Here is an 18,118-nt window from a genome sequence, read left to right on the forward strand (position 1 = left end):
GCTCTGGCTATTAATGGCATGTCTCAGCCTCAGAGAACAGAGTACTCCTCCAGTGAAGCCTAGATTACACTTTGCTTGGCAGTCTGATCATTATGAAAATAATGAATTTGATTTTGGGTTGCAGTGGGGGGGGGGGGGGGGAACAAAACAAAACAAAAACAGGGGGGGAAGAAAAGCCTCTGTGGTAAAAACATTAACACATCAAATTATGTACAAAAAAAAAACAAAACCAATTTATATAATGATCATCTACTGTATACCCACAAAATGTCAAAGCAGCAGCTATTGGTCAATCTGAGGAATTATTTCCATCCACTTTAAAATAATAATAATAATAATAATAATAATAATAATAATAATAATAATAATAATCCTTCAGCCGGTAACGCAAGTAAACAAAATAAAAACAACAATCAAAAGAGATCTATGTGAAGTTTGGAATTCTGCAGAAAAAAAAAACCCTTTTTCCTTTTTTGAGTAGATGAGTTTTGTTCCATGAGATACTGTCTATACCGCTGTCTCGTGTAAATCAGTGAAACTGTTTGTTTTAAGGAAAATAATAAATTGTTGTGTTCAGGCCACAGAGATCAAGGTCACTTAAAACCTCTTAAAACCATTGGATTTACTATAAGGAGGTCGGTGGTGGGATGGCGCGAGCTCTTCGGCGTTTTTTTTTTAGCAGCCTTTTGATAACGGGTTCTCACAGTTAATTCCACTGACCAGTCGGAAAACTTGGCAATAACAAAACAAAAACAAAAGGATGATAATTAAAAAATATTATGAATACAAACGTTGCATCCTGTGTCTCACACTGTGGCAGCCAAGTAAAAAGTCCTGAGATCTGTTGTAGGGCCTTAAAAAAAACAAAAATACAAAGATGTGAACAGGAAATGTTAGGATGGGCTGGACCTGGGTAATGATAAGATACGGCCGTTTTTCTTGCCCCCGTTCATATGCGTGTAGGGCACGTGCTCCTCATAGTTCCCCCTCAGCCCGTTGTCCCTTCCCAAGCTATTCTCTCTCTCGGAGTAGGAGGCTGGGTCCAGGGGAATGTTCTCCATGTTTTCAAAGTCCATGTCGAACTCCTCTGTCTCCGGAGGTTTGTTCTCCTCACTGTAGAAGAAGGACAGCTCCTGGAAACTGGGGTGGAGGTCGTCCTTCAGCATCTCCATGATCTCCAGGAAGGTGGGCCGCATCTTGGGGTTGTACTGCCAGCACATCTGCATCAGGTTGTGCCTGCGGGGAGGGAGAGGAGAGCCCAGTCACCATACCGTACAGAAGCAGGTGGTATTACAGATTACAGGGGCATAAACGGCTTTGTAATTACATTGTAATAACTGGTAATTACAGATGGTCCCCAGCTATTATGCCTAACTACTGTGTAATTACATAGAAATGGCCATTCGAACAACATCTTGCTACCTAATGTAATAAACACCATGGCACAGGCTGTTTCCATGTTGCTATATGTAATGTACACCCTGTATTCTACAGTGTAACTGGAAAGCATGTACAGTACATGCAGAGGATACAGCTAACAGTTCACCTGTAGACAGGTGCCTCCTACCTGAAGAATCTCCATCAGGACCAGCTCTATATTAAGACCATTTTACTCACTAGGGTGTGGCAGTGTGGCTCCGATGGCTCAGTTTCACACAGTTTACATTAGCTATAGTGAATTAAAATGATTTTCTTGCTGCTGTTTTTTTTTTTTTAATTATATTATTATCTAACATGGATATAAACAGCATTGCATCGTACAGCTAAAAGACTTGATGGTGGTTTTAGCCTTGCAAATAAAACCAGGGAACGAGCGATTCAGTCTACCCCCCATACTGTACTGGCGCATTATACATCCCACAGCCACAAGGAAATCCTACTTACAGCCTCTCTGCACAGTTGTCTGGGCGGTCCAGATATCCCCCGTCCATGACGAATTTCAATACCTGTTCGTTAGACAGACCCTGATACGGCTGCTCTGCCAACGTGCTGATCTCCCACAGCACCACTCCAAAAGACCTGCAACATTCAAACCATGCCGCGGTTAGCTCAGTGCACACTGTATGCGTTCTGTGTGCTTCACTATTTCTGCTTAGATCCATATTTGCACTGCTTGCTCACTCCAGCTTCTTAAAGACACTGCAAGGCTGATTTTCTTAAGTGAGGTGGGGATGCGTATCAGTGCTGCACAGGCTTCAGCGCACAATGCCTCACTGGTGGGCTTAAGTGCGCAACGGCAATATGCTTCCCCCGCCTGATGTCAATTTTATAAAATCAGTAAAAGTATCCATTCACACACTGTACATCACAAAATAAGATCAACACCACGTTACGCACAACACAAATGATATGATGGTATGTCAGTCAACTATCCAGTAGTGAGAGTCAAGTACTTCTGTGCATGTGTGTATTTTTTATATCTAGTCGCTGGACAGCAGCGTTCACCCAGTTCCACCACTGCAATGTGTATGTGATCCTGTTGAGCTTGTCTACAGGTGACCTCATTTCTATCTTGGTTCTTAGATTCAGCAGCAACTGAGACTCTGTACATGTATTATATTGTGCTTGTGTCGGCACATGGGGAAATCTCCATGGCTGTGAAACTCACCAGCAATCTGAATGTGCTGTGAAGACTCCGTCTTTCAAGGACTCTGGAGCCATCCATCTCACTGGCAGAAGCCCTTTGCCTCCTTTCCGGTAGTAATCGGTTTCGTAGATGTCTCTCGTCATTCCAAAATCTAAAAAAGGCAACGATTACCTCTCGTGATCAAACTGAACCTCTGTAAATTCAATGCATAAAGCTAAAAGTCTTGCATCACCCTACAGAATTAACTCATCTTGCTTCATAAAGTCGAACGACACCTGCTGAATAATGTTAGGTTAACATATTGAATTACATACCTCTGACAAATGTGGCATTTCGAAATCTAACATGAAATACTGTGCTACTATTATGGCTTCCGGTAGACTTTAGCAATATCATTTTGTAATTTCTTTGATTGCATTGTGTTAAATAAAATACCTAAATTATGTTCCTACATCTCAATCCTAAAATTCTTGGTGATGCAAAACTTTTGGCTGTAGCTGTAAGCAATTTTATTATGTAACTAGTTCAACTCAAGATGCAGAATTCATGCATTTGTCAAGCAAATATGGCAAAATATAAAATTTATAAATAAATAAATAAATAAAGAATACAAAAATGAAATTAGCGCCCTGCTGATGTTCAGACTCAAACATTTTTCATATGGCGTGATTAATGGGCAAAAGTTGAGAGGTCCTCTAACCAGCTCAACACAAAGCTCAAAGGCAATGCCAAAGGCAGGGATGATGTGTCAGCTTGACTGTATGGGGGAAGATATTTTTTCAGGACTTACCTCCTATTTTAACAGTGAAGTCCTCTCCCACCATACAGTTCCTTGCTGCCAGGTCTCTGTGAACAAACTTCTTTGCGTTGAGGTATGCCATGCCATCAGCTATCTCCGCTGCCATCTGGATCATCTCTTTCAGTGTAGGCGGAGGGCTGCCCGGGTTATTCTGCAGAGGGCATTAGGAACAAAATTAGAAGCCTAATTACATTTGTAATTGCACCCGACGCGCTAAAACATTCTACAAAAATAAAATACTCTGAAGATTTTGGTTCTCATGCATGCTACTGTCTGTTACCATGACTGCAAAAAAGGGCAACGTGAACTTCGACGCTGCTTTTTGATTTGCAATGCCGATCACTTTTTCATTACCTCTGCCTCGGGCCGCAGTGAGCGCAGGTAACTCTTCAGATCTCCATGAGTCATCAGCTCCATCACAACAAGCGTGGGCTGACCTTTGGACACCACGCCCAGCAGACGTACCTGTAAAGCCAGAGAAGATTAACCCTAATGCTTTAACTGCAGGACAGAAACCAGAAAGCAGGCAAGCACTCATGTTTTAAGATTTTGCTAACGTAATCAGTATGACAATTATGATGCTATAAGCGTAAACATAGTGATTAAACTAATACAGGGAAACATGACTTCTTTTGCATAGCAGTTTGATCCATTCCAGGTTTTTCTTTGCGGTTACATTATCTTAGCTAATAAAACCAGGTGGGCTTCATATTCACACACACACGCACACGTTGGGAACTCTCCAAATAAAAAAAACTGTGGAGCAGAGCCTGTATCTACATACCACGTGATGACAGACGAATGCTTTCATGACTGAAGCCTCGTTGAGGAACTCAATGCGTTCTCGCAGGCTGGCGGACTCATTAACCGTCTTCACAGCGACCCTCATTTCCGGCTCTCCTTTCACGATGTCCTTTGCAATCCCTTCATACACCATGCCGAAGGAGCCCTGGCCCAGCTCTCGCAGGATAGTAATCTTTTCACGAAGAACCTCCCACTCATCTGGCACGTACACTACAAGGGAAAAACAGCGGAGATTGTTCGAGTCTGAACCGTCACTTGGAGGAACGTACTGATCTTTGTGGTCTCAAAAGGACAAGATTTTATATACATACTACATATAACACTCACCATCATTAGCACTGAGGTATTCTGGGTTAGATGAGGCATAGAGAGGTCCTGTTGGTCCTTCTGTTTGTCTAGGACATAAAAAAAAAATTGAAATGGTATTAAAAAGCAGTAAGGTAATTGGTTAGTTTGAAGATATTTGGCTTCTGCATTTTTTTTTCTGATAAAATAAAGGATTATTCCAAAAGCTTACCTCTTCTTCACCACCATGAAGACCACCCCTGCCGCTCCGAGAACCAGAATGATGCAGATTACCGGCCCAATGACTATCTTCGCCAGGTTCGAATGGTTGTCCCCTGCAAGACCAAGGAGGAACGCATTTCATTTGATGGAGTTAGCAAATCCTCTAACCAGTAACCTCCGAAAACTATCAGTACTAAAATAGGCTACAGAAATCGAACTAGAAATAATTATTTTAGAGCATCACAAATTCACTGTGTCCAATAGTAACAATATGTGCTTGTTAGCTGCTAATGTTACTTTATTGGTAATGTTACCGCTTACTGTTCGGAGCGTCTGTAAGATCTCCACCTCATATGACAGCGTCGAAACATTACACTCCACCTTCATTCTCACCAAAGCACTCCCAACTGAGTCGCTTTCGCACTTACTGAAACTTGCAAACACACGCCCCAGCACCTTGGGAAAGCAATTTGCGAGCCTTCTTCACAAGTTTCGGTCTAATCTAGAAACTCACTGAAATCTTTAACGTAGAAGTAGGCTGGCTCCGTCCATGACCCGTTCCCAGCCAGCGAGGTTGCTCTGATCCGTATGGAGTAGTTCCCCGAGTGCAGCACTTGCAGCTTGTATCCCTGATCAGTAGCATAGCTCTTCCTAGAGACACACTGGTGCATCTCCTGGTAGCGAGAGAGATAAAGCCATGTGTCACTTCATTTGGTAACGCTGCATATGCTGCTCCTCTTGCAAGTTTTGCTGAATGTTGCATATTCAACCCATCAACTGCTATGCAATGCAACTACATGACAAAATCATTAAGAAAAAAAATAGATGCACTAAATATTTTCCATTAATATCTAGGATGTTAAACTTAAATACGCTGCTTTCTAGATAGTGAGCTGTGCACTCACTTTTGTAATATAGTTAACAATGCACATAAAAGCAGTGTTAGGTGCTTATTCCGTTATATTGTCTGGATTTCTAAAGAAAAAAAAAGTCTGCCTAGCTGCGAAAATCCACAACATGCGCAAGAAAATGAAATAAGGACGTTCTAGCCGTTCGTATTTCACCCTTTGACAAAAAGACGAGCCTCAGTAAAGCTTTCACGCAAAAGCCGCACTTTAAAACCCAACGCGAAAGCATGAGAGGAAGCAGCCAGAACGTCTGCCCAGCCTCACCTCGACCTCCCCAAGCCTCTTGTACTGAATCTCGTACAGGATTATCAGCCCATTCGGGTCTTTGGGTTCCATCCACTTGACAAACACAACGTTGTTCTCCAAGACTTCGTGCGTCACTGGCCCAACGATGTCATCAGCCTTGTCTGCAATTAAAAAGAAGCTCAGTTTAGAAATAAAAACACAAAAAGGCAGAAAAAAGCGTATGTAAGACGGGACAATAAGAATTAATTAGTGTAGGTTTGCAGCCTAGTTAATGATGATAATGGCAACTAGTCAGAAAGTTACAGTGGTTGGGAAATAACGGGATCCAAGATTGGAAATTGGCTTATTAGCAGTGTACTACTTTGTAATGAATCAAACTCTGCAAATTATCAGTTTGTCAAGTTCACTATCTCCAAAGAACGCTGCGTTATCTACCGTACCGGCTGTGTTCTCTCACTTAACAACCTGCAGATTAAAAAATAAATAAAACTGGGACCACTTGCCTGTTATTTACTATGCTTACTGAATAACTGGGATTTTGTCATGTTATACTGCTGCAAACCTCTGACAAGGGCTCACGGTGTGTAGAAATGATCAGGTTTTACTTATCAATAACCTCGTCTTTATGTGGATCAGATTCACCCGTTTGTGGAAATTGGGTTCAGGTGGCAATCGGATTCCAGTGCAAAAGTTTCAGGAGGCTGGATTCCTCTGAACCAGGGACGGAAATATATGCTTCCCATTTCATAGCAGTTTAATCCACTGCTTGTTTTACTACAAGTTTAATAAGACGCACACACCTGAGCTTGCTGTCTCATCAAGTGGGAGTAGAAGCTGGAATGGGTGAGACTGCTGTCTTATTTCTAACACTATGAACCCTTCCGAACACTTCCGAAAGAATCCAGGTTGTTACGCACGTCTAAATGCAGTGAACGACCCCCTACCCTCAGGCATGGTCCTGGCGCTGACGTACGCAGCCACGCTGCAGCCCACGTTCTCGGCGTTGTGGTTGCAGGCGTGGATCTCGATGCGGTAGCCGGTGAAGTGCCGGAGGTTGGAGATGACCAGAGCCTCCTTGAACCAGACCTTCTCCGACAGCTTCACGTACTCCTCGCTGGGGCTCTCCGTGGACGAGCTGTCGATGGAGGTGTTGGAAACAATGGGTTGTGTGGTGAGATCCTCGGGGAAGCTGCTGTTTGCCACAGCACCTAGTTCCCTGCGCCGACGGGCAGGCCTGAGGAAATGGAACAGACAGGGTTAGTCCCCAGCACCAAGCCAGAACAGCATGGAGGGGGTTATATTTATTCGACAAGCCTCAATGCAGTCAACCCGCACGGTGCTGGGAGGTTTATTTGATCTGTTTGTCACTCCAAGGCATACTGAAACCGAAACATGTCTGTAATTATATCCTTGTAGATTTTCATGATTGTTCGTGGGTCAGCACTTGTGTCCTGTTTCTCAATGATCTGTCCTAGTGATGGATCAGGACAGAAGATGTCACCTTTCTTCTGGTTATTGGCGGGGCTAGGCAACTAACCTGTGGTATTTCCACCTCAGGGCAATGTGTGAGTTTCAGACAGACTGCATTATGCAGTACACACCTGTGTGTCAGTGGGCTGTCCCAGACACTGTTCCAGTTTCAGTTAGAGGAAACAAACCATGTCATTACAACCACTTTTAAATCAGCTCATTTTAAACTACTTCTCTCATTATACGCTGCGTAAATAAAGTCTTATAAATATACCACAGTTAAAACGTGTAAAACCAAAACAAATGTAAGATATAACTTGTGACCACTAGATGGCGCCAGCATGTTTAGTTTGGGCTGCTAGAACTTGTTTTTTATATATACTGTACAGTGATCTGCCTTTGCATGGCTTTTTCCTTCAGCTATTTAAATCAACACAGACTCTGTGTGCACGTTCAAGAGCTCCCTCCTGCGTGTACTGTGTCCAGGACTTAATTATAAATATGAAAACAGCTTTTATTTTTGCTCTTCAAAGTAACAAAGTCAGTGTTACTATCTTAAGAGAAAGAAAAAAAATGCATCTGAGGAGATAAAATGGTCGAGGGATCAGAGGCACGCTAGTTCGACTTGTGGGCAAGCCATAATTTATACTTTAGGATGCCATAAAAAGGGTGTAATCCTCACAGTTCAGCAGCAAATAAAAATGCTGCAAAGATGTAACACAGTGCAGGACGGTTTATATATAAAATAAAAAGATCTAAACACATAGCGGGCTGTGGGGTGACCTTGTGTTCCCTCGTGCCACCAGATCTCAGAAGGAGCCTGAAGTGGTTTCGGAATCTGGATAGACTTTGCATCCTTGTTATTGGGTATGGCAACGTCTCCAATGGGATAGAAGCCTGAAGCTTGATATATGGCAGCTCACACTGCCCATACAGGAGAGGAGGTGCCAGCAGGGACAGCATGACAGTGGAAACAGAACCTGCTCAGCTGGCCTCCAATCCTGAACAACTGCAAGTTAATAAACACGTTAATGTAGCTAATAAAAATATCATTATTAAAAAAAAAAAAAAAAACACGTTAATTGATCTAATAAAAATATCATTATAAAAAAAAAAACGTTAATGTACATTATTTATTTTCTGTTAACTGTTATATAATACATAATAGACCAGCTAAAACTGCAAACACCAGTCCTATGGATGAGCAATCAAACACCAGAACCCTATTGACGACCAATACCCAGTCGATCGTATGCTTGAAATCGGTTGACATTTTTACTGTAGTAATGTTTAGCAAATTAAAATCAGGTATTTATTAACCCATGTTAACAATGTTTGTTAACAGTTAATAAACGGCCCTTAAAATAAAACGTGACGAAAGATTCTTCTTGATTGCCTTTCCCAGTCATAGCCTCCGCACTGATCCTGCTCACTGTCATGCCACTATGTAACCTTCGGGACTTTGCAATGGCTCAGCCCTCCCCTTCAGAGTGCATCTGTGGAGGCTGTTACTGATATTCCCTTGTACAACTCTTCACTAGCCAGCAGTTACGTTAATAATTGAAATACTACCCAGATTTTCAAGTCACCCTTACTAAACCCTATCTTGTGCAACCTAAGATGAATGAAACTGGAATCAATTATTTATTTATTTGTTTATTTTGTATATTACTGAAGCACACTGCATGCTTTACTCTTGAATTGAACAAAGCACCACTTGATTTGAATTCAGGTTTTATTGTAGGTTTTCCCCCCAGACTTGCTTCAACACCTGAGCCCAACCTTACCGAGCATCTTCAGAAACGAACCTCCGTTCTCCACACAAACAGGGTGTAAAATAACTGAAACTGTGACTTATCACAAGCACTTTGTACATTTTAAACAGCTGCAAAGTGTCTCTAGTTAGACAGGGAGACTGATGAATATGAATGAACTTAGTACTGTGTTATCAGTATAACGATACAAGATGGAAAGTGCTGACATACTGTACTGTATTTGTACAGTATTCTTTAAGATTTGTTGGGCTTCACACACTATTTTGGAATGCTTTTTGAATGACATAAGGCTATGCTGACAGTAAGAGAGGGATGCTGTGTGGAAGGTTGCTGAAGCAAATCCAAAATTAGTGCATCAAATTATGTAGGTCGCCAGCCCGCTATTATTGCTCGCAGGGCAAGAGACGGAGAGAGAGGGGTGAACTTTACCGTTGTCACCGTTCTTACCTGTCCTCTTTAGCGTCATTCAATGCAGAGGACTTTCTGTAAAACAAGACAATCAACCACTTTCAGGGTGCTTAGTCCTCCCTTCACAGGACATACTGGCAGGGCTGTGTGATTCAGGGAGATCCGACCCCACCCTCATAGAGTCCAAGGCCTGCCTCCTGTGCTGTCATTTCAATGCTAACTGCATTGAAATGGGGCTTTCAATATGTTTCACTGCTGCTGGGATGGAAAACCATTCCTGGTTTTGCAAAGAGTTTAATAAGACACAACTCAGCTTATTACCTACACACTAGAAGTAAGCTCAAATTAAAACCTGGAATGGGCATGTTACTTCCATCCCTGTGCATGTAATCTGTGACAACTACCCACGTGAGGTAGTGGAAAGCAAATGAAGCTTTTCCCCCTTCCACTCCAATACAGTTTTCAGTTGCCCATGTCAAAGTTTGTTTAGCTATTATGACTAGAACTACTCACATGGCAATAACAAAAGCATGTTGCTTCAGAAGCTGGGAAAAAAAAAAAAAAAAGTCACCCCAAATTTTCCTGGTGTTACAGGGGCTTTAGGGCAATAAAAACAAAGTGGTGGCTTAACCTTATTGATCTCTTAATACTGCCACCCTAAAACACAAAAACCTGCTTCAACGCTGACCTCTACTCATGCTGACTGTATTATATTTATTGATTTTAATCATTTTAAACACCAGCGGTTCCATATAGTATTTGTTCTGCCACCATTTAGCGTGTCTTGAAAACGGCATTGAAAGATGCAGGATTTTTAACTAGTACCTAAAATCCCTTCCCCTACTGTACATTTTCTCCAACTGTAGCTCGCTCCCAGGAATTTCAGGAATGAACGGATTTCCTCACGGGAATACTTCAGGCAGTTCCACCCTTAGAGTGGGAGAATAAGATTTAAGGCTTGCGGGAAATCCGAATGTGGGAGACTTGAAGATGAGGAACTGCAGTTAATACTCGTACTCTCTGGCATTCGGTTATCTGTCTGTCTTTGTTTCTTTCTTTCAGACTAACTCGTTACCTGGGCACAAACACCACGTTGTGGAGGTAGTTTTCAAACTTTTTTCTGAACGCCGATTCCTCTGCCTCTCGTTTGAGTTGCGAGTCAGTCTTGGGGCAGGTGCAGCAGCCTCCTGATTGGTCGAAGTCCTCCGTCTGATTGCGCTTGTGCGTCTCCTCGCTGTCCGTCTTAGTAGGAGCACGGGACGGCACCTTCAGCCCTGTATGAAAACAATCCCTCATTCACTGTATATCTCTGTACTGTTTATTCAGTCTGTTCATATTGTCACTTCACATTGAACTCCTTTGACATTTAGAGTCAATATTTGGGGGTGTTTTCAACCCGATGCATTTGACTGTGCCAGCTGTTAGCCTGTGCTGCCCCTTACCTTTCTGACAGTAATCGAACCTGTAGAGCTCGCTGTCCTCTGGCTGCTGCTGCCAGTAGACCAGGTAGTGGGTGATATTCCCGTTCGACTCCGAGGGCGGCTTCCACTTCAGGATAATCTGGGTCGAGGAGTTTGAGGAGGAAATGGGATCCAGCGGGACTGATGGTGCTGCAGCAAGAAACGCAACACATAGAAAATTGAAAATGCTGCGCGACAAGAAAGTTCAGCTTGGTTTCATTTCCAGAGGACTATGTCCACTAACTAGAACACCATGTAATCATCATCTACAATGCCATCTTGCATTTATTCAAATACTACAGAACGACGGTTCCCTATTACACCGCATTGCTAAGCAAATGTGGAGCTTGGGCTGTGCTTTGGGGGTTTCTTTGCAGCGGGCACCAGTAAATGCACCAGCTGTTGCAAATCTTCGAAATGCTTAGGAAATTTATTAAATTCATAAATGGTGCTCGTGCCTAGCTTTGTTTAGTTTTTTGTTGGAGTGTGCAAGCTGTCAGTAATGGCACTCTACCTGTCACCCATCAACTGACTAAAAAAGGTGTCACGAAAAAAAGAAAACAGAATTCTCTCAATACTTAAAAAAAAAAAAAAAAAAAAAAAAAAAAGCAACAGAAACCATCCAGCCAACTCCCTTACTCTAGAAATATCAGACGAACAGGATGTTCAATTGTGTTAAGCAGGAGAATGCCAACACACACAAAAATAAAAAACTACATTACACTACAATATCAACTATATTATTAGAAGAGAAATGTGATACTGCACAAGGAAGCAATTCAGACCAATCTCACTGAGTTTATAACCACAGATGCCCCCAGGTGAATAGCTTTCTTGTATTGCTCTTATAATTCGTAATTATTCGTGATGTGATTTAAGATTGTTGTCTCCAAAAAACACACTCATGGAATTGTTGTATTACACTGTATTTACAAGCGGTTTTCTTAATTATGAATTATTACTACAGCTACGGCCTGCAGAATTAACTCATTCTGCTTCATAAAGTCGAATGGAACCCGATGAATAATGTTAACATATTGAATTACATGCCACTTTGTAGTTCTCCATATACTTAACGAAATCCAACATGCAAAATCTACTTTATGGCTTCCAGTAGACTTTTGCATATCATTTTCTAGTTTCTTTTCTTATATATATATATATATATATATATATATATATATATATATATATATATATATATATATATATATATATATATATATATATATGATGTCTCAATTCTAAAATTCTAGGTGATGCAAACTTGTGGCCATAGCTGTACATCTATATTCTACTAACTTGTTTGATCACCAATACTTTTCAACACTCAATAATAGAAGTCTTGAGGTGAGACTGCAAGCCAAGGGGTGGAGTCCAATCAAAAATGCTCCGTTTTGTGATCTGCACAAAGCCACACTCATTTCTTACCGCAGGCGTCGGTTCGCACGTAGATGATGGCGCTTTTTGCCCCGTACACCTGCCGCTCCTCCGTAGAGGAGATGAGGGTCTTGACGAAAATGGCATACTGAGTCCAAGGCTTCAGCCCAACGAGGAGCTTCCCTGGTAAGAATTTGGGGTCTGCCGAACGAGGGGGCGTATCGACGTCCTCTATCGCCCAACTGTTGGAGCCACATGCGTCCTGCCCATCGAACTCTGTCAGGTTGCGATAAGGTCTGCAAAAGAAGCACCAGCTTGTAATATAAACACAGGAAGAACTGTCTGGAAGACATTTACCAAAAGCCCACAAAAAAAAAGGAAAATAAAAACAGCTTGTTTTTCATTATTAACCCCATTGAGGTACACAAGAATTGAGCTGCTGTTCAAATGTTTTCTTAAAATGGAGTGACTCAAGTATCACGAGGAAGATTCGGATGAACAGATCCAAGCTGTCAGTATATTTTAAACCCTCCTTTGTGCACCTCATTGTAAAAATAACAAAGTTAGCATCATCTGTATTTGTGGGACACATATGTCCCTTGTACCATAAAGGGTTAAACAAATCATGATTTTTCTGTATCACCTCTATTACTTATTGCCTGTTGCCCTTTGTCCCGCCACTGTCCCCCAACTTACAGATGCATGTCTACATTTATTTTTTTAATTCATTTTTGTAGAGATTTGAAATAGAACTAACTCCAGAAAGAGAAGATATTACAGTTGCATGTCCCCCCGGTGGTCATTTTCATAAATACATCCTGTCTGTTTTGTTTGGCGTTTTCCCTGCTGCACTTACGCCTCTTTATAGAAGACCATGAACCCAAGCAGATCCCGGTAATCCTGGGGCCAGAACGGCTCCCATCTGACGATGATCATATCAGACTTTGTTTTAATGTAAATGATATTCAGAACCTTGTCTTCACCTAGAATATAAAAAAACAAATACAAAATAAATAAAACAAGTTCATGTAGCTTTTTCTAATTTAAAATAGTGTGCGTACAGCTCTGGCCAAAAGTTTTGCATCACCTAGAATTTTAGGACTGAGACATGATTTAGATAGATGAACCTAATTTAGATCTTTTATTTAGCATCATGCAAATCAAAAGAAACTACATACATTACTTCGCAAAAAAGACTACCGGACGCTACAAGTAGTCAGTATTTAGAATTTTCACATTTGTCAACTTGTCAGCTTTTTCATTAAGTAGATGGAAAACTACAAAGCTGTGTGTAATTCAATATGTTAACGTCACATTATTTAGAAAGTTTCATTCAACTTTCTGAAGCAAAATGTGTTCATTCTGCAGGGCGATGCAAAGCTTTTGGCCATAGCTGTAGACACTGAGGGAGTCTGGCAGCTCCAGGGCTGGCCTACATGAGGCTTGGTCTCCGTTGTTTTTCACAGCGATGTCGTTGCCTTCCTGCCGCCCCTTGGTTCCTGTCACCTCCTCCATCTTGTAGATCTCGGACAGGCACAGTTTGGAGTTGAACTGGAAGAACAGCTTGCCCTGGGCGATGGTGAGGTTGTGTTTCGACCAGTCCCACAACTGACGCAAGTTCTGATTGTCCAAGGCATAGAAGGAGAAATTCCTACAGGAAGTGGGACAAAAAGAGTTAAGTTTAGCCTTCTCAAAGCGAGATAAAATCGCCGCTAAAAGGAGCAGGTTACCCATGTGGACTGCAGCAAAACTACAGAAACATACAATAAAAAAAAAACCTGACTGTATGAAGACACTGAAGCCGTTTCAATAGTCCCGCACAGATTAGAAACCTCAGGACCCCTTACCAAAGTTAATGCTGAGCTATGTGATTTATTACACTGCACTACGATTTTACTATGGTATAAAGCAGGGGTGACCAATCCCGGTCCTGGAGAGCCATTCCACTCCAGGTGTGACAGGTAAAATAAGATAATTACCTACTTCAGGGTGTTGCTCGGGGCAATTAAACATGTTGGAACAAAGACCAGAAGTGGAATAGCCCTCTCGGACCGTGATCGGCTCCCTCTGGCACACGGAATGAGGTGAGGGGTACTTACCCAGCCTCCTGCATCTCTCCCCGGATCAGCTTGAGTTTGCGGAAGAAAGACAAGGAGACGAGAGCGTAGGAGCGGCGGATCTTCAGAAAGCCAGTGATCTCCTCGATCAGCCCCAGGTTAGCTTCCAGCTCGGCGGCAATGTTATCTGAGAGAAAGGCACATAAGAATGTCAAGATTTAGTTCCCGCTGTGTATTTAGGGGCGTTAACAGTTCAAAACCAAGTGTTAAAAGGATCAAAACTTTGCCTAAGTAAGTTTAATCATTGCCAAAAACAGTCTTAGTAGAAAGTGTACAAAGAAACCCAGCTTTCACGTAGTTATTTTTCTTTCCAACTACAATTAAATGCACACCGATACACTCTCACTAATGCACATTGTCATTTACTGTATGATGGAGGTGGAGGCGTCTGGTGGTCGTTGTGATTGGTAACAAACATTCTCAACATGTTAAAGTTTTTAATGTTTCAACATGTTTTTTGCTAAGGTTTAACGTAACACTTTTAAGGCTGCACAACAGCTGGCAACGCAACACATCCTGCACTAATTTAACCAGCACACGTTGTGTTCAGAGCACCGAGAAGTGTAAGTTGTGGACTGACTTGCAGATGTTCAGTTTAGGACAATACACCTACAGTGAAGATGATGCCTTTAAATACTCATATAACGGAGATGCCATGCTCGAGCCTTCTCCCAACGCTGTAAGAGAGCCCACTTTTAGTTTACTTACTCCCTCCGCGCATGTTAATGACCAGGCTCCCATTGACCACGGTGCAGCCGCGGAGCTCCTGTGCCGCTGTGACTGAGTCGATGACTTTGGGTTTATCTCCAAACTGACAGATCTTCGGACACAGCCCATCGCATGGGGTACAGGTCAAGCTGCAGAGAAACACAAAAACAAAAAAATGAAATATAACAGATCCAGATATTCCGCCATTGTGAACAGCTACCTAAAGACCTTTATAGAGCATGAAAGAAGGGAGACGGATCATAGAATTTTTAGAAGTGTTGTGTTCTGCAGTCAACAAACAGAGGTTAACAGAACACCTGTTTTTTTTTTCATCAAACACAAGCATGAAAAAGTGAGATATACAGATGAACCACGCTTAATATCATACCCCGTTTATTATTATGAATATTCAAAAACCACTCTCCATGCACCACAGGTTCTTTGAGAAATGACTTCTGCTAAAATCATCTCACAAACCCGCTTACTGTCACGTTTTGTGCAGCCTGTCAAACGCTGCGCTTTACCAAAACCACAAGATCCAATTAATTTCCAACGCAACTAACAAAAAATAATCATCTCAGCTGATAAACTGACATTTTGTGCAGCCTGTCAGACTCTGCGTGGGCAGTCTTAATGGGATACAATTCAGTTACAAAACACCAACGTCACCAATTGATAGCTCTCATCAGGACGACGATGCATGCCTTTCTTAGATAATGACACAAACTGTTTCGTCCCAGTTAACGATACAGAACGGATGTGTCCTGTAGTAAACTCTATGCATGTGTTAAATGCACAGTATTAAAACACAGCTCTTTAATTCACTGTTAGTTTTCTTTCTTCTTTTCTCGCCCTCGTAATGTGCTGTTAAAGGCAAACGTGAAACTCTGTTTACATCACGAATAGCTTTATATCACAAATTACACGTGCACAGCAATCACGACAAAGCCGGTTCATCTGTACTCGATTTTTTTTAACTTAGACAAATGTTTACAAATCTGTGATGCAGGCTACTGGTCTGAACTGAATCCGTTGAAACCGAATTCTCTTGTCGACTACCTGAGCTAGTTTCAAACCCAGGCCTCCAAAAGAGGCAGATTGATGTGTTAACACCTTGGCAGTAGCCCACATACTGCATGTCTCACAGAACAGAGTCGGTGCAATGGGATGTTTGCAGCTCAACGTTCTGTTGCCAAAAGTGTCAGACAAGTAATGAAGTGAAGGTCACACATCACATGAATGCTGTCATCATCACCGTCACATGTCTTTCAGCTGCGCCTTCTAAGGGGTGGCCTAGCCAAACAGTTTGGCAAGGGGGGACGAGGACGAGGACGACACTGCCCAGTCGTTTTGACTGGCCCTGCGATCAGAAATACAATCCTCACCTAACTGGACAGCACAGTCATCTTTAACGTGACTCCCATTGCATAGCAGTTTGATCCATTCATGGTTTTACTGCGAGTTTAATAAGACACACTTGAGCTTGGTGCCTATACACTAGGGCTAATCAAGCTCCTAGTAAAATCTGGAATGGGTGAAAGTGCTATGCAATAGGAGTCTTGGTTCCATCTCCGTAGTTATAGTGTAGTGCTGGGGAACAGGCTAGCATTTGCACAGATCTAATCAGCAACCAAAACACTAAGTACTCATATGAACATGAAACCATTAAAACTAATTTACAAATGGGAGAAGGCCATTGATCCCATCACTGCTACTCGGTTTCCTAGAAGTTAAGGCAGACATGTGCATTGATTTATTTTTTATTTTTTTTTTACAATGAAAACCACATTTGTTATCTGTCTTTTCTGTTCTATCAAATTCTGTACTGGACTATATTTAATGGTTCACATTGTGTGTGTGCGCTTTTGGATCCTTGTGATGAAAGGCGCAATAGACATTATTGTTGTTGTAATACTTTACTGGTGTAACTATCCTTCAAAAGGCGTGCCACATACAATCAGTCCCGATATTGAAGAATTAAACTGAATAATTAAAAACACTACCAATTAGAACAGAAATGTTAAAAGAAAAACATTTGCCAAACTAGAAATCTTCTGGAAGACACTGATAAAGACTTCTTGTCTAAATGTTTTTGTTTTGTTTTTTTTAATCCAGAGATCAGAAAAATGCTGTCCCTTGGTTAAGCGCTGCAGTAATTATAACAATTTAGCAAGGCAGCAGAGGTGGCCAAGGGTACAGAAAGATGTCTTATCTATTTGATATACGTGTTTTAATGAAACCCTTTGTAACGACGGTTGAGAGGATAATCAAGGATGGCCCTGTCACCTTGTTATCTTTGCGGAGAACATGCCGAAACAGAAAGAAAGCTTAATCACTTATTCTTCGGCGGGTTTGCTGACCTTGGGGAAGGAGACAGACCAGCATGTGTGTTTGTTTTATAGAAATACAATACATTCTTGCATTACAAGGCGTGCCTTTAAAAGTTTAACAGACAATGCTTTTGGTTAATGCATAAAAAAAAGCATCTCTCTCAATACTTAAGCTAAAAAATGTTAAGAATGTGCCAAAACGGTCCAAGGTTGTTGCTGTTGGCTTCTTAAGTGCAGGGAAGGCTAACGAATACCCATTTGGTTCCACAAAACATTCTTTGAATAACATGCAAGTTAAATAAAGCCTTGTGAGAAAGGTGGCTCTTTACTGAAACCTCACCAGATTGGAATCAGAGCAATAACAAGTACTGTGAGTGGCTCCACTATTTGACTTTAAACAGAATATTACAATGCAAGTTGCTGTAAAGAACCCTCTACACAGACTCATTAGGTATGGAGAGATCTGTTGGGAGGTATTTGGGATGCTTGACTGCTTTTAAATTCACGCTTCCAGTTCACAGACCAGCCAGCTAAATCACCTTGTGTTGTTTTAATAAACCGAGACATGTATGCTTGTCTGGTTTGCTGTCGGAACGTCCCTGTGTAAAAGAAAATGATT

At 41.7% G+C, this 18,118-nt stretch overlaps 1 protein-coding gene across 1 annotated transcript; it reads right to left on the minus strand.

Moving 5' to 3' along the window:
- Nucleotides 1-172: 172 nt before the first annotated feature.
- LOC121309564 (insulin receptor-like) lies at nt 173-15,318 on the minus strand (the record flags this gene model as incomplete). The annotated part of the gene is made up of 19 exons (XM_041242549.1): nt 173-1,236; nt 1,885-2,019; nt 2,609-2,738; nt 3,378-3,537; nt 3,741-3,851; nt 4,171-4,400; nt 4,518-4,585; nt 4,708-4,810; nt 5,212-5,371; nt 5,870-6,012; nt 6,796-7,085; nt 9,544-9,579; nt 10,580-10,778; nt 10,947-11,114; nt 12,396-12,640; nt 13,201-13,327; nt 13,781-13,995; nt 14,444-14,588; nt 15,170-15,318. Coding segments are annotated over 19 exons (3,157 nt in total), but the record flags the coding sequence as incomplete, so codon positions are not given.
- Nucleotides 15,319-18,118: the final 2,800 nt, after the last annotated feature.

Source organism: Polyodon spathula, unplaced genomic scaffold, assembly GCF_017654505.1.
Source record: "Polyodon spathula isolate WHYD16114869_AA unplaced genomic scaffold, ASM1765450v1 scaffolds_1352, whole genome shotgun sequence".
NCBI lineage: Eukaryota > Metazoa > Chordata > Actinopteri > Acipenseriformes > Polyodontidae > Polyodon > Polyodon spathula.